This window comes from Vulpes vulpes, chromosome 15 (assembly GCF_048418805.1).
Source record: "Vulpes vulpes isolate BD-2025 chromosome 15, VulVul3, whole genome shotgun sequence".
NCBI classification, from domain to species: domain Eukaryota; kingdom Metazoa; phylum Chordata; class Mammalia; order Carnivora; family Canidae; genus Vulpes; species Vulpes vulpes.
Window position 1 is genome coordinate 56591512 of NC_132794.1, and position 14959 is coordinate 56606470.

General features: G+C 44.9%; 1 protein-coding gene across 1 annotated transcript in view; it reads right to left on the bottom strand.

Moving 5' to 3' along the window:
- Positions 1-668: 668 nt before the first annotated feature.
- The window catches only part of TNFAIP8L3 (TNF alpha induced protein 8 like 3), a 37050-nt gene continuing 22759 nt past the window's right edge, over positions 669-14959 (bottom strand). Inside the window, exon 2 of the mRNA XM_072738516.1 lies at positions 669-1654. Within this exon, the coding sequence (XP_072594617.1) occupies positions 1092-1654 (563 nt within the window). The 3' untranslated portion in view covers positions 669-1091. The remainder of the gene's footprint in view (positions 1655-14959) is intronic.

Consider the following 14959-nt stretch of genomic DNA (forward strand, 5'->3'; position numbering starts at 1 on the left):
GAAGTCACAGTGTGAAAGCGAGGCTGGGAGCCAGTGGGACTGAAGGCGGCCACCCTTCCTGCCCGCCCACTGCCCCCCAGGGTCTGAGTGTGCAGCTCTTGCTTGTCACTGTCTGCCTTTCCATCCCATTGTTCTTAACACTGTACCTAATTCCCAGGTATTTGACTTTGGAATCACAACTCCAAAACCTCTTGTTTGAAGGGTAGTTTTCAATTTATTAATGAACCAAAGAAATTAGCGCAAAGTGACTGTGAACGGCCAGGTGAGATGGATCGGGGTCCATTCTGTGTGCCCTCCTGCACCTCGAGGATGGCGCCCCTCAGAGGGGGAGGCCAGGTCTAAAGGGAGCATAGTTTTCTGCCCCTGCGTCAGGAGGGGGCAACTCTCTCCGCACCCCCAACCCACTGGAAAGCCTCCCTCTGCAGGATCATAAACCCGCATCTACGGCCTAAAAAATACAGCTCTTGGAAAACATCTTTCCAATTTGCAGCTCTGCTTTTTCACACTTTTGTATTCATTTATGTTTGAAACAGCACGTCTAGAGACAGACTGTAAACCCAGCCCACTAGATGCTATTATTCTTTTCTTCTCTGCTGCTTAGTAGTCTAGATCCAGGTTGATCCCTCTCACACTCCAGAGAGAAAATAACAAGACCTTATGTTAGAGTTTTCAAAAGCATTGAACCTCACAGCAGCCCTGGGAGGTGGGCAGGCAGGCATCATGGTTCTGGGATCCCGAGGATGGCTCTACTGGTGAGGCTGGGAACCAAATCCATGCCCTTCAACTTCTGGTCCAGGGCTCCTTCTGCTCCACTAGATGAACTGAGCTCACGTTGATGAGCACAACAGCCTTCCACTTAGAATAGATGAAATGTCCTTTGGGCTGGCAAACCAAGGAGATTCAAAGTACAGACCTGGTCAGTGAGCTCAGGGGATAAGCACACCTGAGTGAAATCTGGCATCAGTATCAGACAGGTAAATAGGGCAGAACGTGGGCATCTTCGACAAGGTGTCCTGTTGTCTTGATTCTAACCTGGACCACACTGGCTGCTAGAACCGGAACTCAGCAAAGTCCAGGAAGAGAGAAGGCATTCAGAGGACTTTCTCATCTAACAATTTGTTGATTCCTTCGCAAATCCTCTTGAGGTTGGGCCTACAGTCTCCATCCAGACTATAAAGGGTGGAGAGGAACTCCACATCGGCAAAGTGGTTGAAGACGTGGTTGATGCGCCCGTGGGTTCTGGGCGTCAGGTGTCGCTGCACCAGTTCATGCACCAGGTCCTTGCACTCATGCAGGAGCTTGGACAGCACGTTCCTATCAAAGGTGTATTCCACCTCATAGAAGCTGACGATGGTCATGGCGGTCTGGTTTAGCTTCTTCCTGAGCTTCTCCACGATAACAACCTCCTCCTGGCTGAACTGGTTGTGCCGGTAGAGGATTCCAATTTTGACCGCCACCTTGATCAAGTCTTTCATGATCTTGTGGGCTTCCTTCTTGTTGTGGGTGTGCTCTTTGGTGACTTTGTAGAGCTCATCAAAGATCTCGCTGCTGGTGTCATCAATCAACATGTTTGCCATGGTTTTGCTGGCTATTTTGCTCAAGATCTTCTTCTGGGCTTGAAGAGCAAGATTCTTGGAACTAAAAACATCAGGACCTACAGTAAGGAAAGAAAGAAATGTTATAGGAAGATGAGAACCATTTGTTATGTTTCTATAAGTGAGAAACACTAATTTGAACCTACGTTCCTAGAGCAGAAACGAAGGCCTTTATATCCCACAACCCCTTAACCAAACTCCACCAAAGCCTAGGACTCCACTGTCCTCTCCACATAATCTGCTTTGTTTAGCCTCCTAAACCTCTTAAATTGCACTCTTCTCTCTCTGGAACTGGTCTCCTCTTCTCTGAGCATCTCACCTTTTGAGACCTACTTCATGCATGATACTCTCCTGACCCTATTAGCTCACAAGGAACACCACCATTCAGTTGTGCAAATTACCACTTAATGACAAGAATGTAGCAGCAGTACACAGGCAGCTGATCATGGCAGTCTTCTTACTGAGTCTCAGAATCCATATTTTGAGTCTAAGGTGTATTTTTTTCATGTTTCTTATCTTGGAAATTGCTATGTGTCTTATAGTCACCATTGCCAGGTGGCACTTGTGCTGTGGTTGTCGTTATCTATATGTACATCAATTTGCACAACAAGAGCCAGAGACTTGGGAGAAAAGTCAAGAGCACTCAAAGAAATATTGCCTCACCAACGCTTTCAATTGGCAATAGAGAACAGAAGGGCACTGTGTGCGAAACACAAACATCAACAAGTCCAAGGCAAACATGCTTCAGATAGTAGTACCCTGAATGTGAAGAACCTTAGAAAAACCGGTCTATCTATTTATTTATTTATTAGATTTTATTTATTTGAGAGCACAAGAATGAGAACAAGCAGGGGGAAGGGCAGATGGAGAGGGAGAAGCAGGCTCCCAGCTCAGCAGGGAGCCCAATGCGGGCTCTATTCCAGGACCCTGAGATGATGACCAGAGTTGAAGGCAGATACTTAAACCAACTGAGCACCCAGGTGCCCCCCAAAGTCAATTCATTTCTCTTGTTTTCCACTGGCCATCACTCTACAGTATGTATGTGTATCATTCTTCCAAAGGAGATTCGGGCTGCCCCAGGACTGAGACGATGTCTCCCACAGCACGCAGTTGAGTTCTGGGCACAGGGATGAAATGGTGTCTGCTAAGTAAAATACCAGAGAAACACTGCAGAAGAATAAGAAAGTAGTAAAATACAGCGCAAATTTCTATTAAAAAAATAGTTTTCCTTTGAGGACTGAAGACCTTTCTAGGATCCAGAGAGACTCTATCCAGTGCTGCATGGCCACAGGGAAGTCACAGATTGGACAGGCAGAGGGGCCACACGGCCATGCATGCCAGGTTCTGCAATCCTCACCTGGCTGCCCCACCTCCTATCCCACGAGCTCTGCCCACCCTGGACTCATTTTCTCAGTGGACAGTGACTAATACCTGGATGCTTGGGTCTCACAGACAGACCCAATGGACACTCCAACATAATTTAAACAAGGCATATATGCACTTCCTCCACCCACATGACCCCTCACGACTGGCCCAGCCTTTCTCCCTCAGCCCTAGGCCCCTGCAAGACAGCTACTTCAGCTCTCAGCCTTCTGGCTACAGGCCCTGGGGGCCACAGCCTGGAGTGGGGTTGCTGTGGCAGGATCAGCAGCAGTAAGGCAGCTGGGGCCATGGGCATCCTACAGCGCAGGGAGCTCTCTCTCTCAAGTCTGAATCCATACAATCTTCAAGCAAGGTCACAGTGAAGTGACCCTGATATAGGCAGGATTTTCCCTTCAGTCGAGGCGTAAAGAGAACAAACAGCATCTCTTGACTCTTCTTTAACACGAGAAAGCCCCAACCGTCTGATTTATGCCCTCCCCGAGTTTGTAACAAAAAACATTTTTATCCAGTCTGACCATCTACTATGGTCATCAGACTTCTGTGTGAATTACCTTTGTTCCCAAAACATCAAATGCGTATTCCAAAGACAAAAATTTACAAGTATTTTTAAATTTATTTATTTATTTATTCATGAGAGACAGAGGGAGAAGCAGGCTCCCTATGGGGAGCCTGATGCAGGACTTGATCCCAGGACCCCGGGATCACAACCTGAGCCAAAGGCGGACGCTCAACCATTGAGCCACCCGGGTGTTCCAAATATTTACAGGTATTAAGGATTTCAGAAGACTGTGCTGTGTGCTTTGTTCATGGAGACACACACAGAGAGAGGCAGAGACACAGGCAGAGAGGAAGCAGGCTCCGTGCAGGGAACCCGACATGGGACTCGATCCTGGGTCTCCAGGATCACGCCCTGGGCTGAAGGCAGGCGCTTAACCGCTGAGCCACCCAGGTGCCCCTGTGCTGTATGCCTTGAAGTCAACTCCACAGAAGCAGCTTAAAGACTTCTGAATAGTGGCCCTGCACTAAAATAGGTGTATGCCTACTCAGGTTATTATTCTGATGGGAACAATGGCATCTAGATGGATCCTTTCTAGAATATAAAAAAAAATGAGTCATTTCTTTGTAGATATAGCTCCTAACAACTGCCTGAGAATAAGGTACACTAAGAGGCTCTCTAGAAATGCACCCAGCACATACTGACCCAGAAGCGGGGCATCAAATACGCACGTGCCCGCTGGGAGGTAGGCTCTGCAGGAGCAGGGACCTGTGTGCAAGCCCTCCTGGATGCCCAGCGCCTCACACACCGGGCACACGGGGCAGGTGCGCTGGGAGGAAGGAGTGCTGGCGGCCTCTGCACCAGGCGCTTCGTGGTTTTAACTCTAACTGTTGGGTGAAGCTGGCATTTTTATCAAGGCTTCCTTGCTAGCCCGATTCCAAATGCCGCTCATTTCCCTTCCAGCACTCCCAACACTTTTCTCTAAGACCCATAGCTCCACACCTTTTGCTCATATATTCCCATAAGATTTTTGAAAACCCATGTACCTCCTTGTGCACTTAACTTGCCAGCAAGTATTATAATGTTAAATAGTAACAATTTGTTAATAGATATGATTTCTAGATATAAAATGAGTATTTAAAAATTAGCCTGTTAAATCATTTAAAAAATTTTTTTAAAGATTTTATTTATTTATTCATGACAGAGAGAGAGAGAGAGAGACAGAGAGAGAGAGGCAGAGACACAGGCAGAGGGAGAAGCAGGCTCCACACAGGGAGCCCAACGTGGGACTCGATCCCGGGTCTCCAGGATCATGCCCTGGACTGAAGGCGGCGCTAAACCGCTGGGCCACCGGGGCTGCCCACAAGTGGAAATTTAAGTTAAAAGAGGATTCCAGCGGTCATAAATCTCCAAGCCTTAAAACATTTCTTTTGGAGTTATTTTATTTCGGGGTACAATATAAAATATTAACTGTTGATAAGTACTAAACCTCCAAATGAAATGTATAGGGGTGGGTTATGGTACCTTGATTCAAAGAGGCATCACCAACACCAGAGTTTTGCGTCATCCCTGTGTTTGACCAGGGAGGTTCTGCACCCCAGGGTAATATATTTGTCTTCATGGGCAAGAACTCTAGCTACAACAGTGGAAAGGAGAGGGGACCACCATGTTTTGACCTCATGTTGTGTCTCAGGCAGGGAAATGTAGAAAAGACTGTGAATTGAGGTGAGAAAGAGGAATTGGATGCCGAAGTCAGTTCCCTCAAAATCATCCTCGGCTGCACATCACACAGGAAGTCTATGGACTCTCAAGGTGCGTACCCTATATGGAACTCTCCTCTTTCATGACAGCAGCAGTGTTTCAAGAGGGGATAAGAAGTGCTCTTCAGGGGCATAGAGTTTCTTGACCAAATAAGTTTGGAAAATACTGGGTTAAGTAATTAAACAATTCTTTTCCTGTGAGACTTTGAAATATTCCTTTAATACATCCAGGTGTCCTAGCAACTCTCTGAGGGGGCTGGGTGTGGTAGGCGGAATAATGCCTCCCCCGCCCCAAAGATGTCCACATCTTAGTCCCTGAAACCTGTGAATGTGACCCAGCAAAAGAGACTTTGCAGGTGTGATTAAATTCAGGATTTGAGGATGGAGAAATTATCCTGGATCATCCAGTGAGCCTGATATAATCACGAGGGTCTTTCAAAGTAAAAGAGGGAGGCAGGAGAGAGTGGGCCAGAGAAGGGGATGTGATGTTGGGAGCAGAGGATCAGAGTGACATGATCACTGGCTTAGAAGACAGAGGAAGGAGCCACGAGCCATTGGAGCATGGCTGGTTTCTAGAAGCTGGAAAAGGGAAGGGAACACAATCTGCCCTAGAGCCTCTGGGAAAAATGCAGCCCTGCCAATACACTGATTTTTAGCCCTGTGAAACCCATTTAAGAGTTCTGATCTCTAGAGGTGTAAGAGGATACATTTGTGAGTCTGAAGTGTCTAAATTTGTGATAATTTGCTCCATTACAGCAGCAGTAATTCAGGTGAATAGAATATAGTGTGATGTAGCACTTCCCAATTTTATTTGGTCAGGGAGTTCTTTTTGTCTTTTGAGTAGAGTGCCCAATGCCCTGGTTTGCCAGGATTGAGGGGTTTCTCATAGAGCTGACTTTCTGTGCTGGAACTAAGGGACAGGCATGTTGGGACAAGTCTGTCACCCTATTCCAAAACCACTAGTAATGTGTATATATATATATATATATATATATATATATATAGTTGAGTTAAAAATTGGAAGTAACAAAGAAAAACTTCAGAGGGTGGTGGAATATAATATATACTTGCCATTTGAGATGCTTTAATCTCAGCAGGTAAGTTGTACACTCATGTTGCCACATTTACCAATTTACCACCCCCTCTACTTGCTTTTGCCTTCTGTAGTCAATCTTAACCGTTTATGGTTCATTCTGGGCAAAAATCCCTTTTGTCCTTTGGTTGCTCTGCACTTATCGAGCACTTACTATTAGTTTTGGCTCTATATGAATTGCTATGGGGAAAATCACTCCAAAATACTCATTTGGGTCCCACTCTGAATATGGTCCTGCAGGGACAGGAGAGACAGACAAATGAAACAAAACGGAGAAACATGCGAAATAACACAAAATGGCAAGAGTGAGAACAGCTGGGGACAGCTAAGGGTGGACTTGAATGTGGATGGATAGGGATGGCTACAATGTTATAAAGTGGTTTCTAAAGTCAAAGATATGGGCCAGGGCAGCCCAGGTGGCTCAGCAGTTTAGCCCAGGGCCTGATCCTGGAGACGCAGGATCGAGTCCCACGTCGGGCTCCCTGCATGAAGCCTGCTTCTCTCCCTGCCTGTGTCCCAGCCTCTCTCTCTCTCTCTGTGTGTGTGTGTCTGTCATGAATAAATAAATAAAATCTTAAAAAAAAGATACAGGCCAATAGTTTCTCCTAGTCACAAAGGCTGGTTTTCCTGGTAAGTTTGCAGTCATCTCAGTTGTTCAAAAATGTGTTATTTACCTGTAAGGTGATTTAGGGTACAAACTTCCAGGGTGAAGGTTCAGGAGGGCCAAGGTGTAACATCTCTGAAGCCTGAAATACCAAGAGTCTAGGGTGGAGGAACCTAACTGCTGTGTATGGATCAACAAGCACCAAGAAAGCTTTAAGAAAGAACAACAAATAAGTAGATTCCCCAACAACCCCTCTCTACCGCCCAGCCCTAGACAGCCAGTGTGAAAATCTTCAGGGAGACGGCTAGTAATCACAAGCCCCTTAAGCGACTCTGACATGCCTAAGACCCCCTGGTCAGGACATGCCCCAACATGTATCTGATAGAACACTAGTCCTGATAGGTGATTTAGGAGAGAAGGGTGTGTGGTCAGTTATGGTAAGTTTGTAGATGACCATATATTATGGTTGGCTCTTGAGGATTTGCCATACCAGGTAGCTTATTCAGGGCTTTGAGAAGTCCCACAGTAAAGACTGTGTGGTTTTGTTTAGTCTACCCACTTCTCAAACTTCCTGAACCCTACAAAATTTGTACATACACACACACAAAATCATCTTGTGGTATTATATTATAAGAAATTCTGGGACAGGACTGAGAAATAAAATCGAGACACTCTGGTCAACTTTTACAGCTCCCAGGGATCTGCTGGGGGCGGGGTGGGGGTGGTGAGGAGACACCACTCTTTCCAGCAAGCATGCATGATTTCCATGTACATGGAAATCTTGAGCTTGCTTTCTTCCATTCATTCTTCTATCCGAACCTTCTACAGGGGGTACTATATTGATGATCTATCACGGAGAAACACTGGAGGCTGAGAGGAAGAATGGGAGTTTTGGGAGCCAAGGTCAGGAGGACACTTGGATATTTGGGGAAACAGGCCTAACCCGTGGATACATATTTGTTTTGAGAGAACACCAAGGGACCCAGGTTAGATCTTGGTGAAAACTGTCCTCTTATTGCTGTGTACAAGCCTTCAGAAGGCTGTTGTGGCCAGGGACAATTCTCTTAGCCATGTTTGTACAAAAGGTCCCATTCCCCAGCCATGAAAGCTAATGAGTTGTTTACAATACCTCAGAATCTCTGAGAATGGAGAGAAAAATGTGATTATGCAGCTATTATATATAGCTCACCTGACCAGCACGATGGAACAAGATGGAGGAAGCCGTGAAACTGAATAAACAGGAGCTTCCTTAAACCACAGTTGAGGGACACCTGGGTGGCTCAGTGGTTGAGTGTCTGCTTTTGGCTCAGGTCGTGATCCCGGGGTCCTGGAATCAAGTCCTGCATCAGGCTCCCCATGGGGAGCCTGCTTCTCCCTATGTCTCTGCCTCTCTCTGTGTGTCTCTCATAAATAAATAAAATCTTTTTTTAAAAAAAACACACACACAAGATTGATGAAGAAGCTAAAGTGAAAGCAATGTGAGGTCAGTGCTCTGACAATAAGGACCCTTAGAATATTTACAAGGAAAAGAAAATTACCAAGAACTATGTTGGGAGATTGGTGTGATAATGGTAGTGAACTAGTTTGGAGACAGAAGGCAAAAGATAACTTAAGTGGGTCCTTCACTAAACAGAACAGTGTTGGGGCCAGTCTGAGTTGATGCTTCTATAAATGATGTTCAGCTGTAGTACAAGTGATGTTTCCACATTTCTAGACGACACTAAGCTCTCCCAGATGGTGAAATGCCAAACTGGTGGTGATAAACAGCAGGAAGATCTTACCAAGCCGGGTGAGTGGGCAGGGAAGAGGCAGAAGAGCTTTCGCATGGTAAGAACAGGTAGTACGTTTGGGGAAAAATAAAGCAAATGAGGGTTGTGAGGGATGAAGAGCTCTGAGCATCAGCCCAAGATGCACTGAGGTACAGAGGGGCTGGGGGACAGACTCAACTCTTCTCTTCTTATTCTTGGGACTCTGTAACTTCTCTGCTTCCAGTTAAGGATGGTGTGGAAAACTTGAATACGAGTATGGAGAGCTGTGTCAAAATAATAAAACGGGAAATTTTGTCACAGCCAGTGCACACACAGTATCACTTCACTTCTGTAAACAGCCTAAGATGATGATGGCAAGGAAGAGAGTTAGCTAAAAGTGTTAAGTAGAAGTTAGGAGTGGAGATGGTACCCAGAGCAAAACAATCTGTGGTGTTTAATAAGCACCAGCTGTCAAAGCAGGAGACCCAGAGTATAAGGAAAGTGGGAGCGGAGTCCCCAGGGCCTATGGAGGGGTAAGACCCTGAGCAGAGTGTGATTAGTGGTAGCCCAAGTTTCTGGCATTCAATCACTTATTTTTAACTGTTGGGAAAAAGTTCAAGCAAGCCTCCTTCAGATCCAGCAGCCTCACAAACTACCTGAACTTCCATGATGAGCACCTGTCTGTTTACCTGCGCACGCACCCAGAAAAGCTGATTGGACCGGTCATGTCCCTCTTGTTCTATCCTTCACTGCTGCCAAAGGGCCAGGAGCCGGTGGAAAGAATGGCACCCTCTCCCTTCCCTGCCTGTTCTCTTGTCTGTTCTCTGTGTGAATGATGAGGAAGGGGTTGCTTTGGGGGTGAGAGGGTGGGCAGGATGGGCTATCCACGACAATGCCAAAACACCTAGAGAAGACCCTGCCTCTGCTTCAGTTCTTGGTTGTCCCTGTGTAGCCATGAGGCCAAAACTATTAAGCAACCTTAAGTACTGTTTTGAAGTGTGAACCCAACAGAGTTATGGTTTCCAGGAAGACTACTAAAGGAGTCGTTGCATCTCCAGTGGAGTCAAACTAGAAAACATTTTCTTTCCCTTGTATAAAACTGTGGCTTGTATACTGCTGGAATATTAAAAACACAGCACAGGAGGAAGTGCAATGAAACGAGATCATTGACTAATGGTGGGGCCTTTGAGTTAAGGACCAGCAAAAACCTGGATCCTCCCCTCTCTCCACAGAGAAATGATCAAAGCTCAGAAGCCCATGGAAAAAAAAGCCTTTTTTGGTCTAATCCCTTTCATACTTGAATGAGATGGCAGTTTTGAGGCTTAAAAAAGATATTTTGGGATATTTTAAAAGGCATCACAGTAAAACTTGGATGGCCTGGGAGGGTGAGGAATGCATTTTTCTGACTGCACGTCAGTCCAGCACACCCTCAAGCCTCCTTCGGGTCTGGGCCCCCCCTCCCCCAAAGAGAGCCACTCCCTTGAGCGCGTATTTCCTGGGCTCACCTCTGCAGCTGAGACCTGAGGTCCCCAACTTTCCACTCCCTGCAGTAAGAAGCAAGCAGTTTATGGGTCCTACAGGTGGGATCACCATGACGTGGGGGGCACCAGCCTCTGCCAGGTAACACTTCACCTTGTCCAAGATTACTAACAGTTAACATGCAGGCTGACTGGGGGACCCACAGCATGTGGCATTCTAAGAGAAGTGGGGAAAGTCCCCCACTCAGAGTTTGGGGGTATTTAGTGAACCCCTTACTTGTTTATTCCCTTTCAACAGTTTTGATTTATTTCAGCATTTGTTTATGTGTGCTTGGTTAAACAGACTCAGTGATTATATTATTTAGTTTTAACTAAATCCTCACAGAATGGACCAATGATTTCAAGAGATTCCTGCAAGCAACAAAACTGAAGACAATACACTAATCATGCCAGCATAAGTGAACAGCAAGGAAATGGCAGGGCTGACGATTATCCTCCTCATCATAAGAGCTTTTCCGCAGCCAAATTATAAGGTAAAAGTAATGATCTAATCAGATCTGACAAAAAAAATGGGCCTAAAAATTTCAAAAATTCTAATAAGATGATTTGAAATATGGATTTGAAACACTTTTACTTGCCTTGAGCTATTCCCCAAGGTAGTAGGAAGCCATGGCAATTAGTAAGACAGTTACTGTGATTTTGATTTTAGCTTGTCCTATGGGTGATGGGGATGGGCGATCAGGAATGACTGCTGGGGGGGCAGGGATGAGTTGAGGATGATGTTGAGTGCCTCTTCTAGCATGGGAAATTGGAGGGGGCCGCGGGGCAATTAAGAAGCATCTAGGAGCCTGTGGAATGGATGAATTCAGGCCTTAGCATGCTGAATTCTTGGTGCCTTAGGGGAATCTGCATGGAGATGGTCATGGGACCTGCCCAGTTGGCACCTCACACCAACCTGTCCCACCCCAAGCTTACCCCTTTCCTACCCAAACTCTATCAGTTTTCACAAAGCAAGGGAAGGGAAGACCAACCTTCCCTAAAGAATTTGTCAACTGGGGATCCTGAGGGATTAAAAAGGTTCTTCCTTAAAAATGCACGTATATAAAATTAGCTAATTAAAGTATGGTCTCTACTCACAGCTTGTTGGGAATCTCTTGAGTCAGAGCTACACTGTATCCCTCCTAGGGAATTCTCTCTCCCCTCTCTGGGCCTGCCACCAAACTGCCCTTCCTATTCAATGAAAACTGAGGTTAGGAAGTGAGAGGCAGGCTTGGGTATGGCACAGTTGGGAGGGAGGGTAGAAGGAAGAAGGACTGAGCTGCCAACAAGCAAATGCAGAGGAGCGGGTGTCGCCAGTAGCCAGTCATTCTACCTCGAGCTAGGGCTTGTTTGGAAATCTTGCCTTTGGCTCAGGCCTGAGAACAGGTGCAGAGTTTTGGCTTTGCACTTCATGGCTGCTCAGTCCTAGAGAGTCATTCATCCAGCCATTAGAAATGATGTGTTTTTAGGGGACCAGGCATGATGAATCTTCCCAGCTATACTGGACATTTCAGGATGTTGTGCAAAGATGTACAAAAGTGATGGTAGTCAAAAAGGGACACTTCTTACAGGAAAGCTGGTTCTGATTGTTGCAATACCTTGCACTGAATAATTACTCTTTAAAAGCAGCACTTGATTGATCATCTTTAAGAAGAAGACCAAGTTTTTTTCATTTTAAAAAATTTCTGGGCCTTGCAATAACTTATTGTTCTAAGTAAGGTGAAGAGAGATGGGTCTGCTGTAAGCAAGACATACCAGCTCATTATCTCATTTTTGTCTTAGACCCTCTCCAATCGGCCCATCCATCAGCACTGAGTAACTAATTAATTAATAATCATGTCAGAGAGACTATTAACTACTGAGCACAGATTATGTACCTGGGGTGATAGACACCATGTATTTGGTCTTCACAAGAGTTCTGCAAGAGAGGGACGGTGAGCTCCATTTTACAGATGAGGAACCTGAGCCACAGCAGATTTAAGTAATTCACTCAATGCTCTAGGGCTGATAAGCAGCAGAACTGCGATTTGGCCCAAGTTCAAACCAACTCCAGACAAAGCCTGCAATCTTTGCGTCCCAGCATCTGCTTTCTGAAAATCATCCTTGGCTCCCTAATGTTTGTGATTTCTCACTTATTTGCGACATTACATAGGCTTCAATTTAAATCCCCATCTAGCAAGGAGATTTACATTTCATCATTTTTTTCTTAAATACAAAAAAAGTCATTCTCATTATGTGATAAAACATGTATTCACCAAAACTTGAAGATAGATGTCGCTCTCATTTTTAGAGGGAATTCTATATATTTCAACAGAGTGACATATTGATTTTACAGCTAGCTCTGAAAAGTGAATGAGTGATGATTTTACTTACCAGAGCTAGCTGAGGCAGATACGTGTGAAGTCACTGGGGGGCTGAATCATCTCCAACTCCACAGGTTAATTTTGGAGATCGGAGAGATATTTTTGTCTTACTGCAGTAGAAGAGCAACCATCACCAAACACAACATCTACTTAACATGATTTCTTTAAACAAAGCTTATTCATCCCCTCCCCCACTCTCCCTTGCATCTATTTAATAAGTAACTGGTGTCTCTCTGAATAGTACATCATATTCAAGCATAATAATAGAGTCCACTTCCGTAGGGCTTTATGCACACGAACTCATCATACCCTTGTGACAACTCTATGAGCACACACTAATCATCATCATTATCATCATCAACAGCAGCAATGGCACTTTGCGTCTCACATCCAAGGAATCCAAGGCACAGAGATTAAACAGCTTGTGTGCAGCCACCATCCATGCGGCAGAGCTGGGTTCAGGCCCGGAAGGCTGCCCCACAGTCCCATGCTTCACCCCGCCACACTACACTGCCATTCATGAGTGACAAATATCAATTAGTTTAAATGTTTTTTTTGAACTACTGCCCGCTGGAAAATGGAAATGAAGGGTCCTTTTTTTCCTCAGAAGAATTAATTTTTTAGAAACCACGACACATCTCAAGTATGTAGACAAAACAGAAGATAATATAACAAACTCTACTTGTGTGGCCACTGCCCAGATGGAACAGATCTCAATATTTTGTCCTCGGAGACAGGGCGAGGTAACAAGGCCTCTTTGTTTTCAGCTCCCTCTTTTCCCTATCTCCCCAGATCTAACTGCACTTCAGAAGCTGATGCATCTTTGTCTCATCCATGTCTTTATAGTTTTGCCTCACAAGTAAGCACGCATCATCAGTATATTGTTTAGAGTATTTTTAAACTTCAGATAAGGGTGTCGGACTACACAGGTTTTTCTGCAACTCTTCACTCAACATCAAGCTTTCAAAATTTATCAAATTTCGTCACTTAGTTGCTTATGTGAATATACTATGCATTCACATTTCCTGATGATGGACATTTGAGTTCTTTCCCCTTTCTGCAAGCAAGAGTCCACAGACCTGTCTCTGTGCCCACATACAACAGTCTCCTGGGTTCTACATCTAGAACGAGACTGCCAGCTCCTGGGCCAGAGGCTGCCGGTTGCTACCCAGCAAGACAGCACTAATTTTCACTCTCAGCAGCAGCATATGAGTGCCTGCCATTCCATTTTCTCATCAACACTTCAAATAGTCCACCTTTTAATTTTCTGCAATCTAAGTACAAAATAGTAACCTGTTTTAATATATCTCTGCTAGTGAAATTCAATGTATTTTTGTGTATACTGAGCATTCACATCTTTCCTCTGTGAATGTGAATTGCTTATTCATAGAATTTACTAATTCCTGCCCCTGCCTCCACCCCTCCTTGGATTGTATGTCTTTTTCTGGCTAATTTATGGGAGTTTTTTGGTTTTTAAAAAATATCTTATTTATTTATTTGAGAGAGAGAGAGACAGAGATAAGGAGCACAAGCAGAGTGGGGGAGAGCAGAGGGCCAGGGGCAAGCAGACTCTCTGCTGAGCAGCGAGTCTGATGCAGGCTGATCCCAGGACCCTGAGACCATGACCTGAGCCAAAGGCAGATGCTTAACCCACTGAGCCACCCAGGTGCCCCTACAGGAGCTTTTAATACGCTATGGATTCTAATCCTCTGCTGATCACATGAGTTGCAACTATCTCCTTCCAGTCTGTAGCAATGCCTTTTCATTTTATTTGTTGTACCTTTAGTCATACAGAAGCTAAAAATTTTAACATAGTCAAATTTATCAATGTTTTCTTTTGTATCGCATTTTAAGAAACCCTTTCCTACCATGAGGTGAGAAGTGAGTCTCATATATCTTCCAGAAGTTTGAAGGTTTTGCTTCCCACATTTAGGTCTTTAATCCATTTGGCATTTATTTGTGCTTATTGCATGAAGTACATTTTTCTCCTCACAATTTATTGTTTATTGAATAATTCACCCTTGTCCCACTGACCTGTTAGGCTACCTTTTTCTTATCAAGTTTCCAAACTGCATGGGTCTGTGTCTTTTACTCTGTACTACTGAACTATTTCAGTACTGGCACTATACCATATTAACTACTATAACTCATAGTAAGTCTTGATAGGCCATAGGGAAGGTACCCCCCACTATTTTATCCTTCGTAGAAATTGTCTTGACTGGGGGCACCTGGGTGGCTCAGTTGGTTAAGCATCTGCCTCTGGCTCAGGCCACGATCCTAGAACGCTGGATTGAGTCCCATATCAGGCTCCCTGCTCAGTGGGAATCTACTTCTTCCTCTATCCCTCCCCACTACTTGTGCTTTCACACTCTCTCAAATAAATAAATAAAATCTAAAAAA